The 18,457-nt window shown below is 36.1% G+C and overlaps 1 protein-coding gene across 3 annotated transcripts in view; it reads right to left on the bottom strand.

Moving 5' to 3' along the window:
• LOC145685759 (uncharacterized) overlaps positions 1 to 18,457 on the bottom strand; it is a 115,855-nt gene that overhangs the window by 62,827 nt on the left and 34,571 nt on the right. For all 3 annotated transcript variants that reach the window (XM_081758265.1, XM_081758267.1, XM_081758266.1), the window contains 2 exons: positions 14,496 to 14,935; positions 1,287 to 1,375 (listed from right to left, as the gene is read on the bottom strand). In XM_081758265.1, the coding sequence (XP_081614391.1) occupies positions 1,287 to 1,375; positions 14,496 to 14,935 (529 nt within the window). The remainder of the gene's footprint in view (positions 1 to 1,286; positions 1,376 to 14,495; positions 14,936 to 18,457) is intronic.

Consider the following 18,457-nt stretch of genomic DNA (forward strand, 5'->3'; position numbering starts at 1 on the left):
GAGAGAAAAATTCTTGAGAGCACTTTTATGCGAGGTTCATTTAAAAAGTTAAAAATTTCTTCTTAAAACTTGACTGAACTGAACCGTATGGTTACAGTATCTGGTAAATGAGCTAATTTAGAGAATATAGAAAATAAGAAATTTAAAGAATGTGAGTCAAATAGTATCTGGTAAATGAGCTAATTTAGAGAATATAGAAAATAAGAAATTTAAAGAATATGAGCCAGATAGTATCTGGTAAATGAATTAAGAGAATCTAGAACAAAAAATTTAAAGAAAGAAAGCCAGATAGTAACTGGTAAATAAACTAATTTAGAGAATATAGAAAAAAATTAAAGAATATGAACTAAATAATATATGGTAAATGAACTAATTTAGAGAATATACAACATAAAAAATTTAAAGTGAGCCAAATAGTATATGGTAAATAAACTAATTTACAGAATATAGAACAAAAAAATTAAAAAGTGGGCCAGATAGTATCTGGTAAATAAATTAATTTAGAGAATATAGGACATAAAAGTTTAAAGAAAATGAGCCAAATAGTACAATGAACTAATTTAGAGAACATAGAACATAAAAAAAAATTAAAGTGAGCCAAACAGTATATGGTAAATAAACTAATTTAGAGAATATAGAAAATAAGAAATTTAAAGAATGTGAGTCAAATAGTATCTGGTAAATATAAACATTTAAAGTGAGCCAAATAGTATCTGGTAAATTAACTAATTTAGAGAATATAGAACATTAGAAATTTAAAGAAAGTGAGTCAGATATTATCTGGTAAAGGAACTAATTTAGAGAATATAGAACATGACAATTTAAAGAAAGTGATCCAGATAGTATCTGGTAAATGAACTAATTTAGGGGATATAAAACAAAAAATTTAAAGTAAGTGAGCCAAATAATATCTCGTAAATGAACTAATTTAAAGAATATAGAATATAAAAATTTAAAGTGAGCCAAATAGTATCTGATAAATGATCTAATTTAGAGAATATAGAATATAAAAGATTTAAAGAAAGTGAGCCAGATAGTATCTGGTAAATAAAGTAGTGACTGTTTCTTATATATCAGACACCTGAGTGAACCCTCTATATTCTCTATATTATGTTCTATATTCTGTAAATTAATTCATTTACTAGGTACTGTCTGGCTCACTTTCTTTAACTTTTTTTATGTTCTGTATTCTCTAAATTATTCATCAAAATGAAAAACTAGGACGAATCGTAGCTACGACCTTTACGAAAAAGTACATTTTAAAAATGTTCTGATATAATAATTACCTTTCACTTTCTGGAAGTATAAAATAGGATCCTCTTCCCATTCTTGTTGACATCGTTACATCGTGTTTAGATGATTCCACCAGTGATGGCTAATAAAAGAATAAGAAACTCTTATTTGTATTGTCCCACTCATAAATAAACGTACTGAAAACGCTTTACGTCCTTAAATTTTCGTAAAAGTTTTCCAACTTAAAATTTTCATATATATCCCTTTTATTTATTTATTTTTTTCGTAAATTAAACTTTGAATCAAGCAGTTACAGCATCATCCCTATTTACTCAGGAATCATGATTCGTATCTCATTCTCTTCAGAATAAAACAGCTTTTCAAACGGTATCATTCACAATTCCCTACCCTGAGATGGGAAATTTTGAGAGAAATCGGGATTTTTTCTGATTTTTTTCAAACGCACATATCTCAAAATCAACTGAAAAATACTAATAGGTGTACTAAATGTGTGTACAGAATTTCAGGCTTTTATCCTGAAAAGCAAGGTAAAAAATATTTACCAATATGATAAGAATATACCCACAATACCGCAATTTCCCGTATAAATAAAATCTGAGGTAAACATTTCCTGAGACATCCATATTTATCCTAGTCGTACCTCATTCTCTTCAGAATAAAACAGCTTTTCAAACGGTACTATTTACATGTCTCCATCATGTGTCTGAAGCGAGAAAAATTAAAAAAAAAAGGATTTTTTTGTTAAAAATACCCTTTTTTAAAACTTTTTGCCCCTCTGAACCTCCTCTATGTTAACGCAGAGATCTGAAACAAATCTGAAAAGTACTAAGACGTGCACTGAATGTGTGCGCAAAATTTCTATCATCTAGATACAAAGTAAGCCCGCCAACAAATAATAAAAATTCGTTTTTCTAAAGTTATGATGTAATTACCCCTGTGTCTCGACGCAGAAAGACGTGAAACCATACTATCATGTTCTACAATTTCTCCAGGCTACACAAAACCGAAGTAAAAAGCTTTATTAGTACTTTTTAAATCGAATAATGAAGATACTACCCTATCATATAAAAATATACGATAAAATTTAAAAAGGATATATATTCATTCATTTTATTTTGTCTTTATAATCATACATATTGCACGAATTCGTGCGTATGAATAAGACTCGTCAGGATATAAAACATACATAGTTCTAACATATACATACCGATTAAAATAAAATACTAAGCTACATCTAATATATATATAAAAAAAACACAAAATTAACATTTTAAATACTATCCGTAATCAAATTCATTTACACATCTAGGAATTCATTCACGGAATAAAAACAATGCTGTAATAGGTAGGTTTTCAGTAATCTCTTGAATTCTCCTTTTTCTTCTGTCTTTCGAATATATTGAGGCACTTTACTATATAATATGATACCCATATACGTTGGATTTCTTTCATATAACTGTGCAATGCTGTTTGCTGGGAATTTTATCCTTACGCCTGGTATCGTATTTATGGGTTGATGGTGAGTACATCAAGGTTGGTTTTAACAAGGAGCAACATGCGAAATACGTATATCGAAGGTAGAGGCAGCATTTTAAGTTCTTTGAATATTGGCTTACACGAGTCGTTTACTCTGGCCTCTGTTCCAGTTCTTATATCCCTTTTTTCAATCACGAACAACATATTATTATTTTGAGAGTTTCCCCAGAAGATTATACCATATGAAAGTAAAGACTGAAAGAGTTCAAAATATAAGTTACGAATCGTATCTAGTTTTAAAACATGTTTGATTTTAATGCATAGAGTATTTTATTGAGCTTTTGTGCTAATGAAAATATATGTTTCCCAGGAAAGATTGTGGTTTAGCCGACGTCCCAGAAATTTAGTTGAGTTTGAGTACACTATTTTTTGATTATTTAACATTTTATCAATATCTAGGCAATGCTTATTTTGAGTGTGATGAAAATTTAGTGCTGTGAATTTGTCTGTGTTTAATTTTAGTTTGTTTTGGGCAAACCAGTTTTCTAAACTATGAGTTGTTTTGTCAATTTTATCGCAGTTATTATCATGACTTGTTCCTGTTATACTTAAACTCGTGTCATCATCGTACATAGTTGTATTTGCTAAAGTTACGTCATTTGGCAAATCATTTACATATAATAGAAATAATATGGGTCCTAATATTGATCCCTGAGGAACACCGGCAGAAATGCTTTTCAATTTAGATTTAAGAGTTGCTGATTCAGCTGTTTTTCACATAAATGATAATAAAACAATATATCAATCTACAATTTGCTTTAGGTTATGTAGTTAAGGAATAAAATTTATTTTAGAAGATGTCATGATGGTAGACGTATTGTGAAGATTCGTGTTTAATTTTCGCGTTTCTTCACATAGCTGATGTTTGCAAGGAATCCCTTCAGGGCTACTTGCTGGTTTCTTATATATTTCTATTATTATTATTATTGTTATTATACATATATATAAACATGAATAATGAATATATTCTTGTATATTTGTAACTACAATATAGGTATAAGAAAACCAGCGCTGGTTTCAAATGTAAAAGGTTCTGTGATTTATTATTATTATTATTATTATTATTATTATTATTATTATTATTATTATTATTCATATAAGGTATCTTGCATTTACTATGTACAATCCATATATTAATCTTTCATAATCTTGCATAATCTTGCATATAAACGAAAAATAGAAAATTTTCCTCTTTTATAGATAACGAATGTTAGTTGGAAACATTGTCCCGTTGTCAGCAACGTTTAGGATACAGACAGAGGGGAACGGGGGCCAGATTTACTTTCGTTTTCTTTATTCTGCCTATGCCATCTATATGGGTCAATGGGTAGTTTTACTAAAAAAACAGTTGGATATCTTTCCGAACCTCTCATATATATAGAAGGCATTCTCTTGAGGCGGGGAACCATTTAGTGCTTCGAATAGCGGAAGAGGCAGTTTTGTCCTTCTCTGGTTCCATTTCAGGGGATGGGAGTTCCTTGGTTAGAACAGTCTAAATGATGATTGTCCTGTTTCTTCGATTACACAGCCACATACACAAAAAGTAAATAAATAAATAAATACAAGTTCTGTGCACCGGACCCCAGAGTATGAATTCGATGTATTTACACTCTGTGTAACAAAATACACCGGACCCCAGAGTGTAAATAAATAAATAAAATTCTGTGCACCGGACCCCAGAGTATGAATTTGATGTATTTACACTCTGTGTAACAAAATACACCGGACCCCAGAGTGTAAATAAATAAATAAAGTTCTGTGCACCGGACCCCAGAGTATGAATTCGATGTATTTACACTCTGTGTAACAAAAATACACCGGACCCCAGAGTGTAAATAAATAAATAAAGTTCTATGCATCGGACCCCAGAGTATGAATTCGATGTATTTTGTTACACAGAATCCAAATTTCGAAACCCCAGAACCATTGACTGTCAATTTTTATGGGCGAAAAATTTGAGCGATTTTGGATAGGGAGGACACACGTTTTCCCCCATAAATTAAAATTGACATAGTCAATCGTCCTAGCGTTTCGAAATTTGGATTCTGTGTAACAAAATACAGTGAATCAATATCCTGGGGTCCACTGAACAGAACTTTTTGTTTTTGTATGGCTGTGTTACGTGCATCCTCCCTATCTAAAATCGCTCGAGTTTTTCGCCTATAAGAAGGAATTGTATCGCCCAATCATCCTGGAGTTTAGAAATTTTAATTATGTGCAACAAAATACATCGAAACCATATCATGGGGTCCGATGCAATGAACTTTTATTGTGTGTGTGTGTGTGTGAGTTTGTGTGTGGTGTGTGGTTATGTTATTTATTTTTTTCTAAGTTACACAGAGGAAAAGTGAATGACTGGAGCGGGACACGAACTCGCGATCTTCGGCATACCGTGCCGATGTGTTAACCACTACGCACCCAGTTCGCTCCCGAGAACAGCCACACACACACACACACACTTTCCCACTCTTCGAAGTCGGTGCTCTCCACTCAGATCACGTGGGTTGTACCAGAGTCTCCTGCTGTGCTTGGACAATCCAGTGCCCATATATTGAGAATACCTTTAGACGGTTGTAATTGCATATACAGTATATATAGGGATTCCCCAAAGGAACATTTGCCAGGTTATAAGAAATCCAAAGTTCCTTTGGGGAATACCTCGCACACATCTTGCGGAAGTTTGAAACATTTTTTTTCAATCGAGCAGGCATGACTTCGAGTGTCATGTTCTATACCACACTCTCTACGTTGCGTTGTTTTTGAATTACAGCCCTCCGAAGTTCATTTTCCCACGCTTTCGGCACCTTATATCGCCGAAACTATCCCTCACTGACCAAAGTTCCAGAGGACTTTTTGCTAGTCTTGGAGTCGGGAATCAGCTCCCGAAGTTTGTTCATACTGATTTTTTACGTACCGTAATGGTTAACGCATCGGCACCATATCCCATAGATCCCGGGTTCGAGTTTTGGTTCAGTCATTTACTTTTTCATTCTTTGTGTCTTATTGAATTCGCACCTATAGAAGATATGATGTGTAAAAAATCGATTGTTTTCTCCTTTCAACGAACTTAAAAGGTTCGTTACTGAATTCTCTAAGTCTGTTCCGATTTAGGGAGATCTACGGAGCCATATCTTGGGAACCATAGGTTTTGATCAATACCTAAGACGATGGTAAACATTTTGGTATCACATAGTAACCGGTGGCCACTGGTCAAAAAACAGTTCCGATTTCAGGAGATTTAAGGCGCCACATCTCGGGAACCGTAAGTCATAGAGAGATCCCACTTGTCATAAACTCATTTGTACATTATTTTGGGTGTATGCGGCTCAAACAGTTTAATTCTCTTTTATTTTAAAATGATTGTCATTTGCAAGGAGACTACGTTTCTCTGTGTGCGTTTTCTCGCTCAGAGGATGCAGACGACTGGCTTGACCTTGGCCAGCGCTTCTTTAGCCAATAACAGCTCTGTCCGCTCTTACGTCATCCAGCACGAGAAACTCACGCGAACAGCGAGAACTAAAGAGAACTGGCGGTAGGCAGCACTACTTGGCGCCGAGACAAGTAAAATGTAACAGCTCAAGTTCCCTGCTGCAGAACATAATCACATACTAATGTAATTTAACCTTCGTATATCAATATATATTTTATTGGATAAAAAGCATTGATACACAATTTTATTGTAATATCCAATACCAAATATCAGGTGATGTAAGTATGCTTAATTATTAAAATTTTAAGTCCATTTGTGCGTATTGATTGTGATTTGCATGTTATGTCCTCAAGCCTCGTGGTAATCAATTTATGAGCATGGTACTGAAAATAATTCTTACTTATTGTTTGTGGTGTTTATTGTCTTTCGAAAAATATGATGCTGAATCTTTGGTGTGTAAGCATATTTAAGGTTGTATGTAGAATCTTTGCTTATGTGTAGTTGGCGTTGAAAGGAGCTATTACTTATAATAACTTGTTTCATCGTCAACGCTCGAGCAAACATTCTATCTATGACTATCTAATGTAATGTTTGCTCTCTTAGGATTATCATCCTATGGAGTAAACGTTATACACTGGTGTTGATAATTACCTAAGAGGATGATAAACATTTTGGTACCAAATAGTAACCGGTGGCCACTGGCCAACTGGCCATCGTTCCCCCAGATATTGGCCAAAAAAAGTTCGAATTTCGGGAGATTTAAGGAGCCCGTAAGTCATAGAGAGAAGATATTCTGCGAGTTTTTCAATTTTGAGACCTTCATTTTGAGCACGTGTCTTCATAAAATAACATATGGTAGAACGTTTTAACAGAATCTTTAAACAAAAACACGTGGAAAAAATTTTTAGACTCAAGGAAATTATAAATGGATAGATATATTATAAGAATTATTTAATGAGTATAATAAATTACATAGAACAATTGGTATAAAGCCTGTAAAAGTTAATAAGGAAAATTAATCGTTTTTAGGTTCGTTCTGGCAATGCTCCTGGAGCATTCTCAAGTGGTTTGCCGCTGCATTTGATATTTTCTTTTAGCCTTTTTATCGTCTTGTTGAATCCGTCTTAGTTCTTTTAAATGTTCTTCAGATCTTCTGTGGATAGCTAAAAATGTTCCCTGACTCTTCTGTGAAATATAGCAAATTTCCCTGATTCATTTTAATTTCCCTGACTTTCAAGTGCAATGTGAACTCTGCACTAACTATACATGCGGAAGGGTCCAATCCACGTGTTTATTTTTGTTGATCTGGAAGCACGTGGAGTTAATGATGCATTGCTATTCTGTATACAGCCCTGAACTTCCACAACCAGCTACGACTATACACCTTTTCCTTACAGCCGTGTGCGTGTATGTTCTCTAAATTCTCGTTTTATAGTTGAAGTGTTTTGTTATTATCGTGTACGTTCTTCTGGTGTAGTTTTGTTATTACCATTCTTTGTTTGTTATTTTATGTTGTCTTCTGTTTACTCATTTAATGTACTTCAACCATGTCAATTCCCAGAGGTGTTACTCTAATTTTTCAACAACCGGTTTTGCTCTTTCGAAACAAACTATACAAGATTGAAAATAAATAAATAAATAAATAAATAAATAAAAAGAAATTTTTACTGGATACCACAAGTGACAAGTAAAGATGCGCAGTATCCTAATACAAAATGGTGTGAGGAAATTAGGTAACACTACGAATATCTCGAAAGCGAACTATCTAAGATAGATGGTTGTCAAAAAGTATTGGAAAGACTTTAATCCAGCAATGTATCAACAATTGTTGATAATGGTAAATATGCGTTTCAAATATAAATAACTCTCATCAATACAGTCATGTGATTCAATTCTTATTTGACTTCTGAGCATTTGAGATTAAGAAATAAACGCTTACACCTTGTTCTGAAAGGGTAGCATTAAGAATTTCTAGAAACAATAATAGTTAAATTTACTGATCTTGGATATAACTGGGTAAAATCTACTGTTATGGTTGGGTATAACAAACGGTTCTGCGAACTCGGAATATTTTAACAACTGGTTTAAGCGAACCGGTGCAAACTGGCTGATTAGCACAGCTGTCACCTTCCAAGAAGGAAGACTGCACTAAATGTGAGGAAATATTTGAGAAAGAGAGAGAAAAAAAAAGTGAAACAGCGTACTTTTTTTTTTTTTTGCCAATTAGGCAAGTTGTTCACAGAACTGCGACTGCTACTGGGGTCAGTAAGTGCACAGCATCTCAAATTAAGAAAGAAAAGTTTGGAGAATCAGCCAGTGAAGACAACAAATTACAAATTGCCGGTAAACAACGTAGAAATGCGAAATTTGTTACCTGTTTGGACAATTTTAATTATGAAGCAATTCGAAGACATATATATGATTATTATGCTCGTGACGAAATTCCAACCAAGGCAAAAATAGTACTTTTTCTTAATGCTGAAGAACTTTTCTTTGGAAAAACAACATCACTTTCTCTGGTTCTTCGTGCCCTCAATTTAATATATTGTATATATATATAGTTTTATATTACCTGACCTAGAACCGAAAAGAATAGTTTTATATTACCTGACCTACAACCGAAAATAATCGTTTTATATCACCTGACCTACAACTGAAAATAATAGTTTTATAACACCTGACCTACAACCGAAAATAATAGTTTTATATCACCTGAACTACAATTAAAAATAAAAGTTTTATATCACCTGACGTACAACTGACAATAATAGTTTTATATCACCTGACCTACAACTGACAATAATAGTTTTATATCACCTGACCTACAACTGACAATAATAGTTTTATATCACCTGACCTACAACCGAAAATAATAGTTTTATATCACTTGACCTACACCCAAAAAGAATAGTTTTATATCACTTGATCTACAACCGAAAATTATAGTTTCATATCACCTGACCTACAACCGAAAATAATAGTTTTATATCACTTGACCTACACCCAAAAAGAATAGTTTTATATCACCTGATCTACAACCGAAAATAATAGTTTCATATCACCTGACCTACAACCGAAAAGAATAGTTTTATATAAGCTGACCAACAACCGAAAACAATAGTTTTATATCACCTGACCTAAACCGAAAATAATATTTTTTATATCACCTGACCTACAGTATACTACAATACAACAGGCGCCGCCTGTTCTCCTTGCTCCCTCCTCCCCTCTAGCGTCTTCACTGATCGCGTCCGGAGTACGTTGGAATTCGAACCAGTGTAAGCGTTTAAGAATTCTCTTCCACCACGATCGAATCCAGGACTCCTTGCACCACAGGCATGCGCACTAGACTCGATCGACAAGAAAGGCAATAAACCTTACAGAAATCAAATCAAAGGCAGTTCCTGCTTAACCGAGTACTTAGCAAGTCTGTTTTCTGTGTACGTCGTCACAGTCTTGATTCTCCGATGGGAGCACATTTATCAGGGATCTACTTGAATTAAGAGGCAGGGGTGGACTGGCTATGTAAAAAGGGCGCGGTCACATACTCTGGGAGGGCGCCGTTTATCTGAGGCTTTCGCTTGTATGGAATACCCCCTCCTAATAAAAGAAAGTGCCGGGGGGCTTCCCCCGGAAAATTAGTACACAAAAAACAACAAAAGATTAAGTAGCTATTGCAGTTAATCACGATAGAATTATACAAATTCAATATTTTCATAAACAAACAAAGAGACTTTGAGTACTAAATACGAGGCGTGTTTTTTAAGTAAGGTCCGTTTTGTTGTAGCCACTAGTAGTTCGCGCGCATACCGCAACTAACGTGTGCGTCGTGTACCGGCATGCCTCGGGAACAACTGTGCTCAGTTTCAACTCTGTAGCTGACCTGGACGGTTGTGTTCTGTGCTTTCACAATGTTTAAGACTATTAAGTCGCCCGCTGCGTGTGAGGTTCGCTCAGTGATACGGTTTTTGTCAGCAAGTAACCTGTCTGGTGCAGAAATTCATCGACAGATTTGCGAAGTGTATGGTGATACTGTTATGAGTGCAAGCAAAGTGCGTAAGTGGGTACGAGAATTCAAAAATGGCCGTGACAACGTCCATGATGAGGACCGCTCCGGTCGCCCTTCTTCGATTGCAGACGATTTGGTGGCTTCAGTTGAAGCGAGGGTTCGTGAGAACAGGCGCTTCACAATAACAGGTCTCTCAAACGAATTTCCTGAAGTGTCGAGATCAGTGCTTTACAAAATTGTTTCTGAACACCTAAAGTTTAGGAAACTGTGCTCCCGTTGGGTCCCGAAACTCCTAAAGAGAACCACAAAAACCAAAGATTTGAGTGTGCCATGAAGTTCTTGACTCGTTATCACGAAGAAGGTGACGACTTCTTGAGTCAGATCGTAACTGGAGACGAAACATGGGTTTCGCATATCACGACCGAATCGAAGCAACAGAGCATGGAATGGAGACACACACACTCGCCTGTAAAGGTGAAGGCCAAACAGACTCTGTCCCTGCCCAAAATCATGGCGTCGGTGTTTTGGGACAGGCATGGTGTTTTGTTGGTCGACTTCATGCAACGAGGAACCACTAGCAATGCAGAAGCATACTGCCAAACCCTGTGAAAGCTACGCAGAGCGATTCAAAATAAACGATGCGGCATGCTGACAAAGGGCATTGTTCTTCTCCATGACAATGCAAAACCTCACACTGCAGGTCAGACCCGCGATTTGTTGGACAGTTTTGGCTGGGAAGTTTGACCACCCACCCTACAGGTCTGATCTTGCTCCGAGCGATTACCATCTGTTCCTCCACCTCAAACAACACCTCAGTGGCAACCGTTACAATGTTGACGACGATGTGAAAACGGCAGTTAACTCTTGGTTATCGGAGCAGGCGGCAAGTTTTTATGAAGAAGGTATTTTGAAATTGATTGAGAGGTATGATGAGTGTTTGAACAAACTTGGTAACTATGTCGAAAAATAGAGTAAAGTATGTACTTTGTGAAAATACATTTACTTTTTTGAAATAACCTTTTGTTGTGTACTTATGTTCAAACGGCCTTACTTAAAAAACACGCCTCGTATATTAGGCCTATATAAATCTGCATACTTTAACTGAGACTACAAAAATCACACCAGTTGTTTAAATTCTTCGGCTACATTTGTTAACAGCCTAATTATAACTGAAGATTTGAGTTAAGTTTGGGGCTTATGCTATTTTTCATACTTATGTCCTTTTAAAGCTATGTTCAACATTAACTTTAAAACCGTTAATAAAAAGTATACACTGAAACATTTACTACAAATTAACAAAAGTAAATTTAGAATTATATACCTACCTAGCGAAAAAAGAAATTCAAAAACAAAACCGGAAAATGAAAGTAAAGTCACTGCTTTATTCTTGAAGGAGCCTTCGCATCTCATTGCTCTTTTCACACATTTTGTCAATAATAAGATTGTTTTCTATTTTTGTCAGAATGTCTCTTTCTGAGTTCATCAAGAACAATGATTCCAGATGTTCATCTGTAAGTCTTGAACGGAGTCTTGTTTTTATGTAACGCCACTAGCGCCTCTAACGGCGGGAGTGGGAGGGGGAGAGACATGTAAAAATGATCCAAAATGACCGAGATTAGAGTCAAATCAATATATTTCGAAGTCGCTGAGATCATTAATGGTACCACCAAAGACTAAAACAGAAAGGGCAAGACCGTAGGCCGAGTAAAGACGGCACCTTGGGGCGGAGCAGTGGGGGTGGGAGGGTTGATATATAAAAATCATCCAAAATGACCGATATTAGAGTCAAATCTATAAATTTCAGGGTCCCTAAGATAATTATAATGACATTCCCAAAGCCGAAAACAGAAAGAGCGGGGCCGCAGGCCGAGCAAATACTGGGATTTGGGGCGAAGCGTGGGGATGGTAAGGGTGATATGTAAAAATCGTCCAAAATGACCGATATTAGAGTCAAATCTATATATTTAGGGGTAAATTTAATATCATTAATAGCATTTCCACGCCGAAAACAGAAAGAGCGAAGCCGCAGGCCGAGCAAATACCGGGGTCTGGGGTGGAGCTAGCGAAGGCTAGCGAATTTACAAAATAATTATGTAGCTTTGTTTTTTTTTTTTTTTTTTTTTTAAATGTGTTCAGAGAGGAAACTGTGCGCCTTCCCGAGGCTAAGACTGGTCTTAGCCCCTCCCGAGGAGGGCGCAAAGGCACTGATGTGAGGAGGGCGCAGCGGCCATCGGGCCGGCAGTTGATTATGGCCAGTCCACCCCTGTTAAGAGGTATCAGGCTCCGATCTTGAAAGCTAGCAATAACGATGCATAGGAACCAGCCACACATCACACAATTGAACCAGAGCTATCTTCAGCGCTACAGCGTTAGATTTAGCTTTTATTCGCCAACGCAGAGAAGAGGATTAGAAAAAAAACTCTGATAAATACATGTACTATCAAAGCATTTACCTTATGAAATTAACAGAAACCGTGAAAAAAATCGTTAAGAATGACCAGAGCCAATATTTTTTGATGTGATTTCTTGTGTAGCGTCCCTTTCAGCAGCGAGGCTACAAGAGACTTGAACCTACAGGTTAACGTGGGATCCGAACCAATGAGCTCCCGCTGGGAATCGAACCCGAGTCTCCCACGCTAGAGGTGCGAAGGCTAACTGCTTAGCTTTAATATTGTTTTTTTTTTCTATGCACCATTCTATATATGCACAACAATATACATTTCATAATAAACAAAAATAAGTTCCTACTGTTTTTATTCTTTAAAAAAAATTACACATATTTCCTCTATATATGTAGGCTGATCAATAAAAACTGATCATCAGTGTTTATGAGATGAATACAGCAGTAAGGCACAGAAAACGCCGACTGTGGACGTAGAATCTCTAAATTTCGTGGCAGTTGTTTATCAATGAACTACCACGCACTTAGAGGGCTGGGACAATACTGTGCATATAACTTTCTTTACTAGACGTGGCAAGAACCAAGCGCTTTCGACATGAAACCATCAGAAGGTAATGGCAGGCGCGCTATCTGGCGCTCTCTTGTTTTACACGGTTGTGCTAGGTGGTTAGAGAACAGTTCATACAGTGCCACAATTGTAGAGATGCAGTGGCGTAGTCAGCAATAAGTCCAATTACCTACCCGATAGCCTGGTTCGATCCCCAGTGGGACTGGGATTTATTTGTCGTTTTACTTTCGTTCCACTAACCAAGGGTCCGCACAGCGTCTGAAAAATAGGGATCTCGGAAAATCTGGGGAGTAGACGCAGTCTAAGCGTGCCAAAGTCAAGGTGTGAAGTCTTGCCTTCTGAGCCTTATTGCCCTGTGGCTAATCTTTATCAACGCTGTTGCCAAAACTATTATAAGTTGGAATTCTAATATTTTTGATGTGATTTCTTGTGTAGCGTTCCTTTCAGCAGCGAGACTATATGAGACTTGAACCTACAGCTTAACGTGGGATCCGAACCAATGAGCTCCCGCTGGGAATCGAACCCGAATCTCCCACGCTAAAGGCGCGAGGGCTAACTGCTTAGCTTTAATATTTTTTTTTTAATGCACCATTCTATATATGCACGACAATATACATCATAATAAACAAAAATAAGTTCCTAGTGTTTTTTTTTTTTTTTTTTTTTAAATCTACACATATTTCCTCTATATATGTAGGCTGATCAATAAAATCTGATCACTAATGTTTATGAGATGAATACAGTAGCAAGGCACAGAAAATGAAACACGTCTCTGAAGTGAGAGAAGTGACGAATAGATCGAGCAAGTTTGAAGGCTATGACGTCAGAAATGTGACCTTGGCAGCCGTTCAAGTACACGTAGTTTCAGTTTCGCATAAGACAACATGGAAGTGACACGCGAACAACAGTACAGAAATTCTGTTGACTATTTTGCAAAGATCAACATTCCGTGTGTACTCCATCCTTTATATAGCCCTGATTTAGCCACTTGTGTTTTCTTTCTTTTTCCAACTTTGAAGAAACACCTCCGAGGACGGTATTTCGCATCTTCAGGTACAGAGGTGAAAGCTGCGGAGGTGATTTTGAAGGATCTGTCCAAAAATGGCTTCCAGGATGTCTTTGATGATTGGCAAAAACGTTGGAACAAGTGCATTGCATGCAATGGAGACTATTTTGAAAAAGACCATCAACATTTGGAGGATTAGTAATGTTTTACTAATTTATCATTGTTTTATTGATCAGCCCTCGTACATATAAAATAGAATGTTTTTTTACAAGCTTGTTAAATTAAACTTACCTCTAACAATGCACTTTCACAGAACATAACACTCTCGGATATTTCACAACAGCTTGGTTCTGTTTGACACATTTGTTCACTTTCTTCTGCTTCTATTTGAGGCACATCTTTACTCCCTCCAAAGTTTGTATCAAGTTCCTCTTCATTCTTTTCTGGCTTTGCATCATATTCCTCTTCAACCTCTTCCGACTTTGCGTTAGGAACGTCCTCAATCTCTTCCGACGTTGGATCGTGAACCTCCTCAATCTCTTCCGATGCTGCATCTGCCTGTGTTGGAAGTTTATCTTCAATCATTTCTGGTATTATTTCAGGCTTCTCTTCAAGCTTTTGTGGTTCTGGTACAAGCATCTGTTTATTTTCTGCTGAACGTGACTGATCAGGATCAGTTGTTTGCTGTGCTGTGTTTCGAATCATAAATTCTGGTTTGTTTGCCTTATGTCCTAAAATCAAAGAAACACAATTTCTTACTTGTATGAGCACAATAAAGTCTGATGTTGCCCGCATTAAATCCACAGATAATACAGTATCTGACTTAAACATTTCTAGACCGTCTATGAATCACACCATACAAGACTAGAAAGCTACAGTTCGTAAAATGAGTGACGATGAATGATTTCATTCTGCAAGTTCTAGTATTATTACAAATTTCTAAGAAATTTGGTTTTCCAAAACTTCTTTATGTATTTACTTGTCTGTACAGAAGACACAAAAAATCAATAAATACATAAATAAAATAAAAAATCTATATATTAAAATGCTAAGTTTATATGTTTGTGGCCACTTCTTTTGGCAATGATATATCCAAAATCATAGGCTCCAGAAAGATACTGTTTTCACTGATAGATTGCAAATTTTATGTAGATTATTCACTTCTAATTGAATATTTTTAAAAAAATGACCGTTATTTCTTTATTACATTGTTTAAGGTACATTAGAAGTATTGAAATTTTAAAAGTAAAAGCATCATATCCTGCGAGTTATATATTATAAAATCATACATTTGTACTCAGGGTTAGTATATCTCTTCGGCGTTTGTTTCATGGCCAAATGATAATGAAAACCTTAAGGATAACCATTTCTCCAGGCTAAGATGAATCTTTATTGTTTTGAGTGTTCTGCCCAATGAACGCCATATATCACTGACACTATAATGAATGGTGTGTGTAATGTATTTGCTTATTACATACTGTATGCAAGAAGAAAGAAAACACTGATCATTCATGAATTAGAAACTCCAATCGGAAGCAGTGGGGCCGCGGTGGCTCAGTGGTAGAGCGTTCACCTCTGGTGCTTGGGGTCCCGGGTTCAATCCCAGCCCCCGCCAAGTGAACTTTGTGGTGGACAAACACCGTGTGCGTGGGTTTTCTCGGGGTTCTCCCGTTTCCTCCGACTTCCTCCCGTTTCCTTCATTCCACCGTTTCATTCATTACTCATCATCACCGTCTCCTTTAGCCTAACCGGCATAGCTGTGAGGACGTAAAACAAAGATTTCATTTCATTTTTTTTTTTCAATCGGAAGTAGACTCAATCTTGATACTGAAAAAATAATCGAAAAAAATCTCCCGTTTTATGATACCACTTGCCGATTTTTGTGAAGACGTCCTTCACTTGACGTCTGTAAAGGGACATGTACAGATGTTGTGAGGAATGACAAGGAGATTCATGCTTATATGTGAGTGATGCGCTGTGTAGAGAGCGGAGATTCAGCTAGTAAAAATTAAGAAAATAAATAAATAAATAAATAAATAAATAAATAAATAGCTATTTGAGGGATTACCATCAATTTTAGTCAGGATATGGAGGGTGAAAAGTTAAAAATTGGGTTCGTTGCTGAAAGTGATCCACCCATAGACAATGGTATAAATCAATCATTTCCGGTTTCGACGTTGATCCCTACAGAGGAGAAACGGTAACACATTAGGGATGGCCTTTTTCGAAAAATCTGTTTTTCGATTTTTGGAAATTTCATTTTTCGTTATTTCGTTTTTGGCTTTTTCGAAAAAATTTTCGTTTTTCGTTTTTTTGAAAAATTTTTCGTTTTCGAAAAATTCATTTTTCGAAAAAAAAAGTGGCCATCCCTATAACACATACGAGGTGTGATCAAAAAATACCGTGAATAATTTTATTAGAAACAAAATATAATAAGCTTACATGGAATTTGATTAGATCTCCTTCAAAGTAATCTCCTTGGCTAGCAATGCACTTATCCCAACGTTCAATCCATGACTGGAAGCGTTTCTGGAAGGCTTCTTTTGGGAGGGCGTTCAACTGCTCTGTCGTAGCCCTCTCAATGTCAGAAATGGTGTCAAAACGTTTTCCTTTAAGTTAGCAGACTACTAAATATATTTCAAAAGCTAACCATTTTTCTTTTGACAGTTCTTCATAAGTGAAAAGGGATAATGAAATGTAACTTACCACAATAATATATAATGTTATTCTACACCCGAAAATATGAATCGGAAGAATTTTCAGTGTTGCCATCCATATAAATTACAGTGTGACCAGAATTTGAATTACCCAAAAATTTAGGTTAAGGCAGCGACTAGAGAAATGGGCTCAACGGTAATTGATGACTTATCATATTATCTTGGTTCCTTATTAATCACTTTTAAATAATATTTGTATTTAGTTTGTAATAACATATTTGGGGCCGCGGTGGTTCAGTGGTAGAGCGTTCACCTCTGGTGCTTGGGGTCCCGGGTTCGATCCCCGTCCCCGCCAAGTGAACTTTGTGGTGTACAAACACCATGTGCGTGAGTTTTCTCGGGGTTCTCCCGTTTCCTCCCACTTTCTTCATTCCACCATTTCATTCATTACTCATCATCACCGTATCCTTTAGCCTAACCGGCATAACCGTGGGACGTAAAATTCAAAGATTTCATTTCATTTTTTTTTGTAATAACATATTTATTTTGTAATAACTTATGTAAGTTATTACAAAATAAATACAAATGTTATTTAAAAGGGAACCAAGACAACATTATAAGTCATCAATTACCGTTGAGTTCATTTCTCTAGTCACTGCCTTAACCCAGATTTTTGGGTAATTCAAATTCTGGTCACACTGTAATTTATATGGATGGCAACACTGAAAATTCTTCCGATTCATATTTTCGGGTGTAGAATAACATTATATATTATTGTGGTAAGTTACATTTCATTATCTCTTTTCACTTATGAAGAACGGTCAAAAGAAAAATGGTTAGCTTTTGAAAAATATTTAGTAGTCTGTCCCCTTAAGCAGAGTTTTAATTTTTAGGAAGAGCCAAAAGTCGCAAATGCCATATCTCGATATCACAGCGAATGTGGACAGCTAGGAGTATTTTTTTTGGCCTATTATTACTAATATATTCATTCATGAAATACCAACAAAATCGTGAGGCCGCTGTGCCTCTCGTTTTGTGGTGAACAAACACCGAGTGTGTTGGTCTTCTCAGGATTCTTCTGTTTCCTCCCACTTTCTACATTTCAATATTTCATTCATTCCCGTCATCACAGTTTCCTCCCTATAGCATGCATAGAATAATCATAGAACATAAAACTGAAAGATTTCACTTTATCAACAAAATCGCACGAGTCGTATTTGAGAAAATTCTAGAAAAACACCCAAGTGTGTACTATTTATTCTGGATATTTTCATGAGAAGTCATTTAAGTAATTTTATACGATTATTAATGAAATATTTATTTGTCAAACATTAACAAAATAGTCTGAGTTGTTCTTGAGAAAATCATGCGAAAAGAAACTCATCCTAAAGGCAGTGGTGTTATTCAAATTTTTTAACAACCGATTTTGTAATATATATACAGTAAAACCTGCCTTTAACGGACCCTTTATTAAACGGAAAACTGTCTTAAACGGAAATATTTCACGGTCCCGTGAATTTTCCAGTAAAAAACGTGTAAAAGTCCCTTCATTAAGCGGAAACTGTGTTATGCGGACAACGGAAAGCAAAATAAACC

Source organism: Thermobia domestica, chromosome 5 (genome assembly GCF_964235325.1).
Source record: "Thermobia domestica chromosome 5, izTheDome1.hap1.1, whole genome shotgun sequence".
Lineage (NCBI taxonomy): Eukaryota > Metazoa > Arthropoda > Insecta > Zygentoma > Lepismatidae > Thermobia > Thermobia domestica.